General features: G+C 37.9%; 1 protein-coding gene across 1 annotated transcript in view; it reads right to left on the reverse strand.

The window, feature by feature from the left end:
- Positions 1-377: 377 nt before the first annotated feature.
- The window catches only part of ACAD11 (acyl-CoA dehydrogenase family member 11), a gene marked incomplete at both ends in the record, with an annotated part of 103,062 nt that continues 88,275 nt past the window's right edge, over positions 378-15,164 (reverse strand). The window contains 3 exons of the mRNA XM_079705136.1: positions 378-492; positions 1,401-1,510; positions 2,409-2,525. Coding sequence (XP_079561262.1) covers positions 378-492; positions 1,401-1,510; positions 2,409-2,525 — 342 coding nt within the window. The remainder of the gene's footprint in view (positions 493-1,400; positions 1,511-2,408; positions 2,526-15,164) is intronic.

The following is a 15,164-nucleotide window of genomic DNA, read 5'->3' on the forward strand; positions in this document are numbered from 1 at the left end:
TCCCACAATATTTTTTACAAAGTAGTGATTAAATATTCCTTGAATATTTATTTAAGTGGAACAATTCCTGAAAGTAAAGAAGTGAAAATATTTTTACGCTATGCTTTAGTTCTCCAATTTATTTCATGATTTCTTTACAAGAGGAGCGTTTAAAAAATAAATGCTATACACTTAGGTGTTACACTGAATGACAACAGCTATGAAATTTCCTTTTTCACTGAAACCCTTGAAATTATAAGATTTTTAGTGTGACCCTTGAAATGACAAAACCCATTGATTAAAACAGATGCTCAAATCTTTACCAAAGTGAGTGATTAATCCTGTGCTTAAACTGCTGCAAAAGCTGAATGAGATACAAATGCTGCAGCCGATGAATTCTACACCTTGGCTCTCAGCCTTCTGGCTTGGTCCCACAGCTCCATTTTTGCGACTGCCGAGAGGTGAACTTCATCGGGCCCATCTGCTAAGCGCAATGTTCGCGTTAGGGCATACCTGCAAAAACACAAAGAGCAGGGATGGCAGGACTTATCAAAGAGGAACCTGATGCTTTAGCATCAGTCACTCTGATTCTAAGCCAAGATTATTAGTGTTTGAAATCTCGCCAAGGCAGTGATAAGAAAAATTGCACAGGGAAAATCAAGGAAAGTCAGCCCAAGGGCTTGTGAAATGCCATTTTCAAGTCCTCACCTTGGGAGTGGAATCTTAAATGGCACAGTGCAGTGGGCTTAATCTCAGTCTTGGTTTGCTGTAGGTACTAGTATTTGCTAGAACTAGGAGATGTCTTAGGTAATCCACAGGCCATGAAGAATATATAACATTTATATACTATAAATATATAGTACTATATATTGAGTTCTTTCTTATTAAAAATTGATGGGGGATAAACTGATGGGGCACTAGACTCTTATCTCCAGTGTGAGAGAGAAGGTGGCACCATGCCCGGTGATGATGGGCAGTGGAGAGTATTCCTTCTTGATCCCAGCAAGCACATGTGGACATGAGATGGTGGCTGGCATGCACTGCCGCGGTCTGGCCACGGCCTCCGGGTGTGGGTGGTGAAGTGTCCTAAGTGCACACCTAAGCCTTGCTCTGCTCCCCTCCTCTCCTTCCTGTTCCAGGGTGAACCCCCATGAGTTATTTACAGCCCAGGAACCCTCAGTGCCTCTTCTCAGTGTAAAAGTGAACATGATTGAGTGAAATGACAATTGTAATCATAAAACTATCTATTGGTACTGAGCTCTATAGTAAAATACCTATATTGCCTCAGTTAGCCTTCAATTTTGCTTTAAAGTAAGTTAGTTATCTTTATTTTCTTCATCAACAGTTAGTATCAAGCCATCTGTAGATTTTTAACTCCAAGCCCATCAAATGTAGACGGTGATTAAATGACATCTACTCACATGTTAGCCAGAGGGTATTCATGGGAAACGCCGGCACCTCCACACACTTGGATGGCCTGGTCAATAATTTTGCAGACGGCCCGAGGGGCAGCCACTTTAATCATTGCAATCTACATAAACAAGATATAAAAAGAATGTTCCTTTCTTAGACAATACACAATGTGATAGAATTTGATATAGTCTGTATTTTCTTTGTGAAAATAAACAAGGGAACTTTCCCGCATACACACACCACTGAAACACGATCTTTGATGAAAGCCAACAAAGATCCACTAATGCAGCTAACGGACATATTTCAGTCAACACAGACCTTCAAAGGAAAGAGATATCTCTTCCAAATCACATTTTATTAACTTATTTATTACTTGCATTGTCTTGTTTCTGAAAGGATTTCAGGCAACTGATAAGTGACATTCATCACCTTAGAGATCATGAAGAGTTAAAAAGTCTTTGATAATCAGTTTCCCCTTGGCAATTTCATGGCTTTTATAATTAAATGATCATGTTCTTATTCCAAATAAGGCCAGAAACATAAGAAGGTGGGGAAAAGAGGTGTCTTCTATGAAACATTTCTATGTGGCAGCACCGTGCTCTGCATTCTGTATCAACTTGGTCAGTCTTCGCTAGAACCCTAGGCCATAGGCAGACAGGTCAGATACTTTGCCCAAGGTCAAGCGGTTAGCAGAAATTAACATACCGGGTACAATTCCAAGTCAGTATAAAGTTTGGTATTTCTCTACTTTCTTTGCCTTCTGTTACTGCATCTCCAGAAAGCTGAAGATATTCTGCATCCTGAAAATCATTCCCTAAAGCAGCTCAGTGAAAGGAAAACTAGCAAGGGTGACTGTATAAATGTATAAATTATACATTTATAATTTTTAAACTGAAATCACATGGAAGCTTCCGATATTCTGAGTGCCCTCAAGCCACCATGAAACCTGGAATGCCCAAAGAGTGGGACAAAATTCTTGGAGAAGGCTTGGCAGATGGTGGTCCAAGGGGCCTCACCTCCTTCTTAGCACCAGAGCTGCCCAGAGTATCAATGCTGTGGGCAGCTTTCAAGGTCAACAAGCGGATCTCCTCAATGGCAATGCGGCTTTCAGCGATCCAGTGAGCCACCACCTCCTGCAGGGGAGCAAAGGGCAGCAGAAAAAGGAGATAAGCTGGTGTGTGAGTTCCACGTGTAACACAGACTGGTAGTTTGGTGAAAACATCATCTACGCCAAGGACTGTTCTCAAGCCTTCCTCTATATGTTTTTATTTTTATTATATATTTTAAATTTATTTATTTATTTATTTTATCTTTGGCTGCGTTGGGTCTTAGTTGCTGCATGTGTGCTTCCTCTAGTTGCGGTGAGTGGGGGCTACTCTTCGTTGTGGTGCGTGGGCTTCTCATTGTGGTGGCCTCTCTTGTTGCAGAGCACAGGCTCTAGGCATGCGGGCTTCAGTAGTTGTGGCACGCGGGCTCAGTATTTGTGGCGCACGGGATTAGTTGCTCCATGACATGTGAGGTCTTCCCAGACCAGGGCTTGAACCCGTGTTCCCTGCATTGGCAGGCAGGTTCTTAACCACTGCGCCACTGGGGAAGTCCTCTATATATTTTTAAATGGAAGAGTTAATTTGTTTGAAATAACCAGCCAGCCACTTACCCATGGAATGCTGCAGGTAACATTGGTGGATTTTAGAAAAAAACTTCATTTGCTCAGAAAAATAATTTATTTTGGATATCCTGGTGTCTAAAGTTAAGATGGTCTAACTGAGCAATTGTCTTATTGCCAAGACACTCCTTACTGGCCTTTCTGAATGCTAACTGCACAGTACCATTGAAACTTGGTTAAATGTAAGGTGGTGGACCTGCTTATAGACAATCTAGATAATTCCTAAGATAATTTCAGTGTGAGAATGGTCCAGCATCCTTTGTTGTGTTATTACTATTATTTATTTAGTAAACATGAACTTTTTCTTTGGTGAAGAGTTCTATGAATTTTAACACATGTATATACTGGTATAACCACAATCAAGATACCGAACAGTTTCATCTCCCCCAAAAAACTCCCTCATGCTGCCCCTTTTTAGCCCTACTTCTGCCCTCTAGCAACCACTGAATGGTTCTCAGTTATTATACTGTTGCCTTTTCCAGAATGTCATATAAATGGAATCATTTAGCATGTATTCTTTAGAGGCCAGCTTCCTTCACTCAGCATAATTCCTTTGAATTTCATCCGAATTGTTCTGTGTATCAACTGTCCATTCCTCTTTATCACTGAGTAGTATTCCATTGTAGGTATGTACCACAATTTGTTTTTCCATTCACCTGTTGAAGGACAGTTGCGTTGTTTCCAGTTTTTGGTGAATTATTAACAGAGCTTCTGTAAATATCTGTATATGGGTTTCTGTGTGAATATACTTTTTTATTTTTTAAAGCAAATACCAGGAGTGGAATTGTTAGGTCATGTGGTAAATACTTATAGGAAGCCATCAAAGTTTTCCAGGGTGACTGTACTATTTTGCCTCCCCACCAGCAGTATATGAGTTCCAGTTACTCTCCAAACCATCAGCACTTGCTATTGTCAATACTTTTAAATTTTAGCCATGTTAACAATGTGCAGAGATATCTCATGGTGGTTTTTTTTTTGTTTTGTTTTGTTTTTTTGCGGTACGCGGGCCTCTCACTGCTGTGGCCTCTCCCGTTGCGGAGCACGGGCTCCGGATGCGCAGGCTCAGCGGCCATTGCTCACGGGCCCAGCCGCTCCGTGGCATGTGGGATCTTCCCGGACCGGGGCACGAACCCGTGTCCCCTGCATCGGCAGGCGGACTCTCAACCACTGCGCCACCAGGGAAGCCCATCATGGTGGTTTTAATTTGCATTTCCCTAATTGCTGATGATATTGGTCACCTCTTGATATGTTTATTTGCCATTTATATATTCTGTTTGGTGACAAGTCTGTTCAAGTCATTTGCCCATTTTTTAATTGGGCTTAGAGAGCTGGGCTTAGAGTTCATTATTCAGTCATTTGTTAGATAGGCAATTTGCAAACACTTTCTCCCAGTCCATAGCTTTTTTCATTCTCTTAATAGTGACTTTCATAGTGCCAAAATGTTCAATTTTAATGACGTACAATTTGTCAATTTTTTTCCCTTATGTGTCATGTTTTTGGTGCATGTCTAAGAACATTTTGCCTAATACCAGGTCAGGAGACTTTTATCTTCGTGATATTTTCACCTATATAAAAAAGTCAATTGACCCATGTTTTTATGAGTCTATTTCTAGACCTGCTATTCTGTTCCAAAGACCTATGTGTCTCTCCTTATACCACACTGTCTTGATTGTCGTAGCTTATGGTAAGTCTTCAATCAGATACTGTGATTCCTCCAATTTTACTCTTCTTTTTCAAACTGTTTTATTATTTTAGTTTCTCTGCATTTCCATATAAATTCTAGGATCAACTTGCTTATGTCTACAAAAATGTTCTGCTGGGATTCTGATTGGAATTACATTAAACCTATAGATCAATTTGAGAATAGCTGACATCTTTACTATGTTAGCCTTCCAATCCATGAACACAGTATTTCTTTGTATTTATTTAGGCTTCTTTTGGTTTATTTTACACTTTTATAATTTTTAGCATGTAGATTCTATAAATGTTTTGTTAGATTTGTACTTATTTCCTTTCTTAGTCTATTGTAAATGGTATTTTAAAAATTTCAGCTTCCAATTGTTCACTGCTAGTATACAGAAATAAAATTAATTTTATGTGTTGATTCAATCCTATGACTTTGCTAAACTCACTTATTATTAGTTCTAGGAGGATTGTTTTGTTTAGTTTGGTAGATTTCTAAGGATTTTCTACACAATCATGTTGTCTGCAAAGAGGGGCAGTTTTATTTATTTTTTTCCCCAACTATGCACTTTATTTCTTTTTCTTGTCTCACCACAATGGCTAAGACTTCCTCTATGATGATAAAGAGCAGTGGTGATGGGACTTCCCTGGTGGCACAGTGTTTAAGAATCCGCCTGCCAATGCAGGGGACATGGGTTCGAGCCCTGGTCTGGGAAGATCCCACATGATGCCGAGCAACCAAGCCCGTGTGCCAAAACTACTGAGCTTATGCTCTAGAGCCTGTGAGCCACAACTACTGAGCCCATGTGCCGCCACTACTGAAGCTTGTGCACCTAGAGCCCATGCTCTGCAACAAGAGAAGCCACCGCAATGAGAAGTCCGCGCACTGCAATGAAGAGTAGCCCCCGCTCGCCCCAACTAGAGAAAGCCTGCGTGCAGCAATGAAGACCCAACACAGCTAAAAATAAATAAATAAATAAAAATTTTAAAAGTGTTTAAAAAAAAAAAGAGCAAAGGTGAGAGTAAACATCCTTGCTTTTTTCCCAATCTTGGGAATGAAAACATTCAGTTTTTCATTATTAAGTACGATGTTGGCTGTAGAATTTTTAGATGCTCCATATCAGGTTAAATAAATTCCTTTCTATCTCTAGTATGCTGAGAGTTTTATCATGAATAGATGCTGAATTTTGTCAAGTGCCTTTTTCTATCAATCGATATGATCATGTGGCTTTTCTTTTCTAGGCTGTTAATATGGCACATTACAGTGAGTAATTTTCTTAATGATTGATATTTGAATATGAATCAGCCTTGCATTCCTGGGATAAACCTCACTTGGTTGTTCTTTTTACATATTGCTGGATTACATTTGCTAGGTTTTTGCATCTATACTGGTCTGTAGTTTGTTCTTGTCTGGTTTTGGATTAGTGTAATTCTGGTCTCATAAATGAGTTGGCAAGTGCTTGCTCCTCTTCATTTTTCTGGAAGAGATTGTGTGGAATTTGTGTTATTTCTTCTTTAACTGTTTAGCAGAATTTACCAGTGATACCATTTGGGCCTGAAGATTTCTTTTCTCAGGATATTTTAAACTGTGTATTCAGCTTCTTTAATAGTTGTAGAACCATTCAGGTTATCTATTTCACATTGAGTGAGTTTTGGTATTTTGTGGCTTTTGAGGAATTGATCCATTTCATCTAAGTTGCTAAATTTATGTGCTCTGCATACATGCCTGAGTGTGTGTTTCCTAAGCCCCAGATCTAGAGTGGAGCAGACTCTACCTCAGATTCAGTACCAGTCCCTATTCTCCAGTTCAGGTTTTCCCAGAGAGCTCCACATTGTGGTTTATAGAATACTTGCACAAATTATGAAATTGGTATTTCCAAAGACTTCTATATCCAGGAAGGTGGAATAGATGTACTTTTCCCTATTCCTCCTGCAAAGTACAACTAAAATCTTGGGCATCATCCATAGGACAAAAACAAGAAGACTCTGAAAGGTAGAGAGAAGAAGCCAGACTGGCCAGGGACTTTGGGAACAGAAGAACAACATGGTAGTAAGTTCCCTCCGTTTCCTCTTTGTCTCATATATCCCAGACTTGGAGCTGAAGAAGCCAGCAACCTGGAAATACCAATGAGCACAGACAAAAATCAAACAAAAAACAGCCTCAACAAATACTGTCTTTAGCTGAAGGATTGGGAAGGGGCAGCTAGAAAGACAGAAAACTTAGAGAATAACCATTCTACCCAAGCCAATACTAAAGAAAAAAGCACTGGCCCCACTCCTATTCATGCCAGCACAGACTTCCACCTTTGTGAGTGCTGAGATGAGGTACCTCAACACCCTTGACAGGGTGGTATCAGACAGAGAGTGTCAAGTAAGGAGCGACAACAGGAACAAGTTCCCTCCCCTCTATGATGTCATTGGGGACCACCCGGTGATGAGAATGCACCCCTTTCCTCAGCTATCAGTGGAGACTGAGCAGGAAGCTGGACTTCTACCTACCTCTGCCTGGCAGTAATGAGGTGCAACCCCTTCCTCTAACAGAGCAGTGTCAGAGAAACCCAGCTAAAATAGAAAGTTTAAATAAGATCCAGAATCTCGTAACATAATATGAAAATGTCTAGGTTTTAACAAAAAATTATTTGTCATGCCAAAACCCAGGAAGTCTCAAAATTTATGATGATGACAACACTGAGATAACAGAAATGTTATAATTTCTGACAAAGATTTTAAAGCAACTATGAGAAAAATGCTTCAATCAGTAAATAGAAATACAACTGAAACAAATGAGAAAACAGAAAGCCTCAGCAAAGGAACTTAAGTCTTAGTAATGAAATTACTAAGAAGAAATAAAGAAGAAAAAAATGGATATTTTGTAACTGAAAAATATAACCATTTAAATAAAAAGCTCAGTGGATGGGCTCAACAGCAGAATGGAGGGGACAAAGGAAAAAATCAGTGAACTGGAAGACAGGACAATAGCAATTGCCCAATCTGAACTACAGCGAGAAAATAGACCAAAAAAATTTTTTTTAAAGAATAGCATTAAAATAAACAAATTAATTAATTAAAAATTAAAAAAAAGAGGATCTCAAGGAAAATTGAAAAATACACTGATGGGATTAATATGAAAATACAATACATAAAAATTTGTGGAATACAGGTAAAGCAGTGTTGAGAGGAAAATTTACAGCACTAAACACATAGATTAGAAAAGAGGAAATGTCTCACATCAATACTCCTTGCTACCGCACCAAGAACCTAGAAAAAAAGAGCAAAATAAGTCTGAAGAAAGCAAAAGAAAGGATATGATAAATAGCAGAAATCAATAAAATTGAAAACAAAACAAAAAAATAGAGAAAATCAATGAAACAAAGATCTTGTTAATGTTAAGTCATATCAATTATTATATTGTATAATTTTATATATTAATAATTAATATATATTCTTTGAAAAGACCACTAAAATTGAAGACCTCTAACAAGACAGACAAAGGAAAAGGAAGGCACAAATAACTAATTTCAGTAATGAAACAGGGTATCACTGAAGACCCTGCAGACATCAATAGGATAACAGGAGAATATTATGAACAACTCTAAACACATAAAATTGACAGCTTAGACAAAATGGATCACTTCCTCAAAAAATACAAACCACCACAATTCATTCAATATAAAATAGATAATGTGAATAACCCTATAACTATTAAGGAAACTGAACTGTAAATTAAAAACAACCCCCAGGGCTTCCCTGGTGGCGCAGTGGTTGACAGTCCACCTGCCGATGCAGGGGACACGGGTTCGTGCCCTGGTCCGGGAAGATCCCACATGCCGCGGAGCGGCTGGGCCCGTGAGCCATGGCCGCTGAGCCTGCGTGTCCGGAGCCTGTGCTCCGCAACGGGAGAGGCCACAACAGTGAGAGGCCCGCGTACCGCAAAAAAATAAAAATAAAAACAACCCCCAGACCAAATCTCCAGGCCCAAATAGTTTCATTGGAGAACTCTACCAAATGTCTAAAGAAGAATTAACATAAATCTAGACAATCTGGTTTTCTTTAATTAACAATAATCTTTTGATGTCCAGACTACCTGCCCTTTGTTGCAAAACTCCTATATATCCTGGCTCCCTCCTAGGAACAGTTCTCTCAGGGTTACTTGAGATGCTGCCTCTCAGGCTTGAAGTCCTAAAAATTTCTACCAAGTAAAACATAACTCTCGGGACTTCCCTGGTGGGCCAGTGGGTTAGACTCTGTGCTCCCTATGCAGGGGGCCCATGATCAATCCCTGGTTGGGGAACTAGATCCCGCATGCTTGCAGCAACTAAGAGTGCACATGCCACAACTAAGAAGTCTGCGTGCTTCAACTAAGAACCCACGTGCCACAACTAAGAGAGTCCACATGTTGCAACTAAAGATCACGCATGCCACAAATAAGACCTGGTGCAGCCAAAATAAAAAATAAATAGTAAATTTAAAAAGCAATAAAACTTTCAAAAAATAAAAATAATTATACATAATGACAAAGTAGGGTTTATTCTAAGGATGAAAAGCTAGTTTAGTATTGAAAATCCATCAATGTACTCCATCATATTAACAAGCTGAAAAAAATCACATGGTCATACAAATTAATGTAGAAAAATCATTTGACAAAATTCAACATTCATTCATGATAAAAACTCTCAGAAAACTAGTTATAGAGGGGAATTCAACTTAACAAAGAACATCTACAAAAAAACTACAGCCAACATTATGCATAATGTTCTCCTAAGAAACTGGATCACTCACACACAGCTGGTGAGAATGAAAAATGGCATAGTCATTCTGGAAGACAGTTTGGTGGTTTCTTAAAAAACTAAACATGCAACTACTGTATGACCCAGCAACTGCGTTTTTAGGCACTTATACCAGAGAAATAAAGACTTAAGTTGATGCTAAAACCTATACTTGAATGTTTATAGCAGCTTTATTTGTAACAGCTCAAAACTGAAAAGAACCCAAATATCCCTCAACAGGTGAATAGTTAAACTGTGATAATCCACACCAAGGAATACTACTCAGCAATAAAAAGAAGCCAGCTACTGATACATATAACCTGGATGAATCTCCAAAAACTTATGCTGAATGAAAAAAACCAACCCCCAAAGTTTAAATACTGTATAATTTCTTTTCTGAAATGACAAAATTATAAAGATAAAGAACAGATTAGTGGTTGCCAGGAGTTAAGGAGGAAGGAGTGGTGAGAGTGAAGTGGGTGCAGCTATAAAAGGACAACATGAGGGCTCTTTGTGGTAATGGAAATGTTCTGTATCTTGACTGTATTGATGACAATATCTTGGTTCTGATAATGTATTATAGTTTGATAAGATGTTGCAATTGTGGGAAACTGGGTCAAAGGTACAAGGTTTCTCTGTATTCTTTCTTTTTTTCTTTTTTTTGAATTTTATTTTATTTATTTTTTTATACAGCACGTTCTTATTAGTCATCCATTTTATACATATCAGTGTATACATGTCAATCACAATCACCCAATACATCAACCCCCACACCCACCCCCCCACCGCTTTCCCCCCTTGGTGTCCATACGTTTGTGCTCTACATCTGTGTCTCAATTTCTGCCCTGAAAACTGGTTCATCTGTACCATTTTTCTAGGTTCCATATATATGTGTTAATATACGATAATTGTTTTTCTCTTTCTGATTTACTTCACTCTGTATGACAGTCTCTAGATCCATTCACGTCTCAACAAATGACCCAATTTCATTCCTTTTTATGGCTGAGTACTACTCTATTGTATATATGTACAACATCTTCTTTATCCATTCATCTGTCGATGGGCATTTAGGTTGTTTCCATGACCTGGCTATTGTAAATAGTGCTGCAATGAACATTGGGGTGCGTGTGTCTTTTTGAATTATGGTTTTCTCTGGGTATATGCCCAGCAGTGGGATTGCTGAATCATACGGTAATTCTATTTTTAGTTTTTAAAGGAACCTCCATACTGTTCTCCATAGTGGCTGTATCAATTTACATTCCCACCAACAGGGCCAGAGGGTTCCCTTTTCTCCACACCCTCTCCAACATTTGCTGCTTGTAGATTTTCTGATGATGCCCATTCTAACTGGTGTGAGGTGATACCACACTGTAGTTTTGATTTGCATTTCTCTAATAATTAGTGATGTTGAGCAGCTTTTCATGTGCTTCTTGGCCATCTGTATGTCTTCTTTGGAGAAAAGTCTATTTAGGTCTTCTGCCCATTTTTGGATGGGGTTGTTTGGTTTTTTGAAACTGAGTTGCACGAGCTGCTTCTAAAATTGCAGGTTAATCCTTTGTGAGTTGCTTCATTTCCAAATATTTTCTCCCATTCTGAGGGTTGTCTTTTCATCTTGTTTATGATTTCCTTTGCTGTGCAAAAGTTTGTAAGTTTCATTAAGTGCCATTTGTATATTTTTGTTTTTATTTCCAGTTCTCTAGAAGGTGGGTCGAAAAGGATCTTGCTGTGATTTATGTCATAGAGTGTTCTGCCTATGTTTTCCTCTAAGAGTTTGATAGTGTCTGGCCTTATATTTAGGTCTTTAATCCATTTTGAGTTTATTTTTGTGTATGGTATTAGGGAGTGTCCTAATTTCATTCTTTTACATGTAGCTGTCCAGTTTTCCCAGCACCACTTATTGAAGAGGCTGTCTTTTCTCCATTGCATATTCTTGTATCCTTTATCAAAAATAAGGTGACCATATGTGCATGGGTTTAGCTCTGGGCGTTGGATCCTGTTCCATTGGTCTATATTTCTGTTTATGTGCCTGTACCATACTGTCTTGATTGCTGTAGCTTTGTAGTATAATCTGAAGTCAGGGAGCCAGATTCCTCCAGCTCTGTTTTTCTTTCTCAAGATTGCTTTGGCTATTCAGGGGTCTTTTGTGTTTCCATACAAATTGTGAAATTTTTTGTTCTAGTTCTCTGAAAAATGCCAGTGGTAGTTTGATAGGGATTTCACTGAATCTGTAAATTGCTTTGAGTAGTAGAGTCATTTTCACAATGCTGATTCTTCCAATCCAAGAACATGGTATATCTCTCCATCTATTTGTATCATCTTTAATTTCTTTCATTAGTGTCATAATTTTCTGCATACAGGTCTTTTGTCTACTTAGGTAGGTTTATTCCTAGGTATTTTATTCTTTATGTTGCAGTGGTAAATGGGAGGGTTTCCTTAATTCACTTTCAGATTTTTCATCATTAGTGTATAGGAATGCAAGAGATTTCGGTGCATTAATTTTGTATCCTGCAACTTTACCACATTCATTGATTAGCTCTACTAGTTTTCTGGTAACATCTTTAGGATTCTCTGTGTATAGCATCATGTCATCTGCAAACAGTGACAGTTTTACTTCTTCTTTTCCAATTTGGATTCCTTTTATTTCTTTTTCTTCTCTGATTGCTGAGGCTAAAACTTCCAAAACAATGTTGAATAATAGTGGTGAGAGTGGGCAACCTTGTCCTGTTCCTGATCTTAGTGGAAACGGTTTCAGTTTTTCACCATTCAGGATGACGTTGGCTGTGGGTTTGTCATATATGGACTTTATTATGTTGAGGTAAGTTGTCTCTATGCCTACTTCCTGGAGTGTTTTTATCATAAATTGGTGTTGAATTTTTTCAAAAGCTTTTTCTGCATCTATTGAGATGATCATATGGCTTTTCTTCTTCAATTTGTTAATATGGTATATCACATTGATTGATTTGCATATGTTGAAGAATCCTTGCATTCCTGGGATAAACCCCACTTGATCATGGTGTATAATCCTTTTAATGTGCTGTTGGATTCTGTTTGCTATTACTTTGTTGAGGATTATTGCATCTATGTTCATCAGTGATATTGGTTTTCTTTTTTTGTGACATCTTTGTCTGGTTTTGGTATCAGGGTGATGGTGGCCTCGTAGAAAGAGTTTGGGAGTGTTTCTCCCTCTACTATAGTTTGGAAGAGTTTGAGAAGGAAAGGTGTTAGCTCTTCCCTAAATGTCTGATAGAATTCGCCTCTGAATCCATCTGGTCCTGAGCTTTTGTTTGTTGGAATATTTTTAATCACAGTTTCAATTTCAGTGCTTGTGATTGGTCCGTTTATATTTTCTGTTTCTTCCTGGTTCAGTCTCAGAATGTTTTGCTTTTCTAAGAATTTTTCCATTTCTTCCAGGTTGTCCATTTTTTGGCATAGAGCTGCTTGTAGTAATCGCTTATGATCCTTTGTATCTCTGCAGTGTCAGTAGTTACTTCTCTTTTTTCATTTCTAATTCTATTGATTTGAGTCCTCTCCCTCTTTTTCTTGATGAGGCTGGCTGACGGTTTATCAATTTTGTTTATCTTCTCAAAGAACCAGCTTTGAGTTTTATTGATCTTTGCTATTGTTTCCTTCATTTCTTTTTCATTTATTTCTGATCTGATATTTATGATTTCTTTCCTCCTCCTAACTTTGGGTTTTTTTTGTTCTTCTTTCTCTAATTGCTTTAGGTGTAAGGTTAGGTTGTTTATTTGAGATGTTTCTTATTTTTTAAGGTAGGATTGTATTGCTATAAACTTCCCTCTTAGAACTGCTTTTGCTCCATCACATAGGTTTTGGGTCATATGTTTTCATTTTCATTTGTTTCTAGGTATTTTTTGATTTCCTGTCTGATTTTTTCAGTGATCTCCTGGTTATTAAGTAGTGTATTGTTTAGCCTCCATGTGTTTGTGTTTTTCACAGCTTTTTTTCCTGTAATTGATATGTAGTCTCATAGCGTTGTAGTAGGAAAAGATACTTGATACGATTTCAATTTTCTTAAATTTACTGAGGTTTGATTTGTGACCCAAGATATGATCCATCCTGGAGAAAATTCCATGAGAACCTGAGAAGAAAGTGTATTCTGTTATTTTTGGATGGAATGTCCTATAAATATCAATTAAGTCCATCTTGTTTAATGTATCATTTAAAGCTTGTGTTTCCTTATTCATTTTCATCTGGGATGATCTGTCCATTGGTGAAAGTGGGGTGTTAAAGTCCCCTACTATGAATGTGTTACTGTTAATTTCCCCTTTTATGGCTGTTAGTATTTGCCTTATGTATTGCGGTGCTCCTATGCCGGGTGCATAAATATTTACAATTGTTATATCTTCTTCTTGGATCGATCCCTTGACCATTATGTAGTGTCCTTCTTTGTCTCTTGTAATAGTCTTTATTTTAAAGTCTATTTTGTCTGATATGAGAACTGCTATTCCAGCTTTCTGTTGATTTTCATTTGCATCGAATACCTTTTCCATCCCCTCACTTTCAGTCTGTATGTGTCCCTAGGTCTGAAGTGGGTCTCTTGTAGACAGCATATATACGGGTTTTGTTTTTGTATCCTTTCAGCCAGTGTAGGTCTTTTGGTTGGAGCATTTACTCCATTTACATTTAAAGTAATTATCAATATATATGTTCCTATTACCATTTTCTTAATTGTTTTGGGTTTATTATTGTAGGTCTTTTCCTTTTCTTGTGTTTCCTTCCTAGAGAAGTTCCTTTAGCATTTGTTGTAAAGCTGGTTTGGTGGTGCTGAATTCTGTTAGCTTTTGCTCGTCAGTAAAGGTTTTAGTTTCTCTGGCGAATCTGAATGAGATCCTTGCTGGGTAATCTTGGTTGTAGGTTTTTCCCTTTCATCACTTTAAATATGTATTGCCACTCCTTCCTGGTTTGCAGAGTTTCTGCTGAAAGATCAGCTGTTAACCTTATGGGGATTCCCTTGTATGTTATTTGTTGTTTTTCCCTTGCTGCTTTTAATATTTTTTCTTTTTATTTAATTTTTGATAATTTGGTTAATATGTATCTTGCCATGTTTCTCCTTGGATTTATCCTGTATGGGACTTTTTGCCTTTCCTGGACTTGATTAACTATTTCCTTTCCCATATTAGTGAAGTTTTCAACTATAATCTCTTCAAATATTTTCTCAGTCCCTTTCTTTTTCTCTTCTTCTTCTGGAACCCCTGTAATTCTAATTTTGGTGCATTTAATGTTGTCCCAGAGGTCTCTGAGACTGTCCTCAATTCTTTTCATTCTTTTTTCTTTATTCTGCTCTGCAGTAGTTATTTCCACTATATTATCTTCCAGGTCGCTCTTCCGTTCTTCTGCCTCAGTTTTTCTGCCATTGATTCCATCTAGAGAATTTTAAATTTCATTTATTGTGTTGTTCATCATTGTCTGTTTGCTCTTTAGTTCTTGTAGTTCCTTGTTAAATGTTTCCTGTATTTTCTCCATTCCATTTCCAAGATTTTGGATCATCTTTACTATCATTATTCTGTATTCTTTTTCAGGTAGACTGCCTATTTCCTCTTCATTTGTTTGGTCTGGTGGGTTTTTATCTTGCTCCTTCATCTGCTGTGTATTTCTCTGCCTTCTCATTTTGCTTCACTTACTGTGTTTGGGGTCTC

Source organism: Hyperoodon ampullatus (genome assembly GCF_949752795.1).
Source record: "Hyperoodon ampullatus genome assembly, chromosome: 5".
NCBI classification, from domain to species: Eukaryota; Metazoa; Chordata; class Mammalia; order Artiodactyla; family Ziphiidae; genus Hyperoodon; species Hyperoodon ampullatus.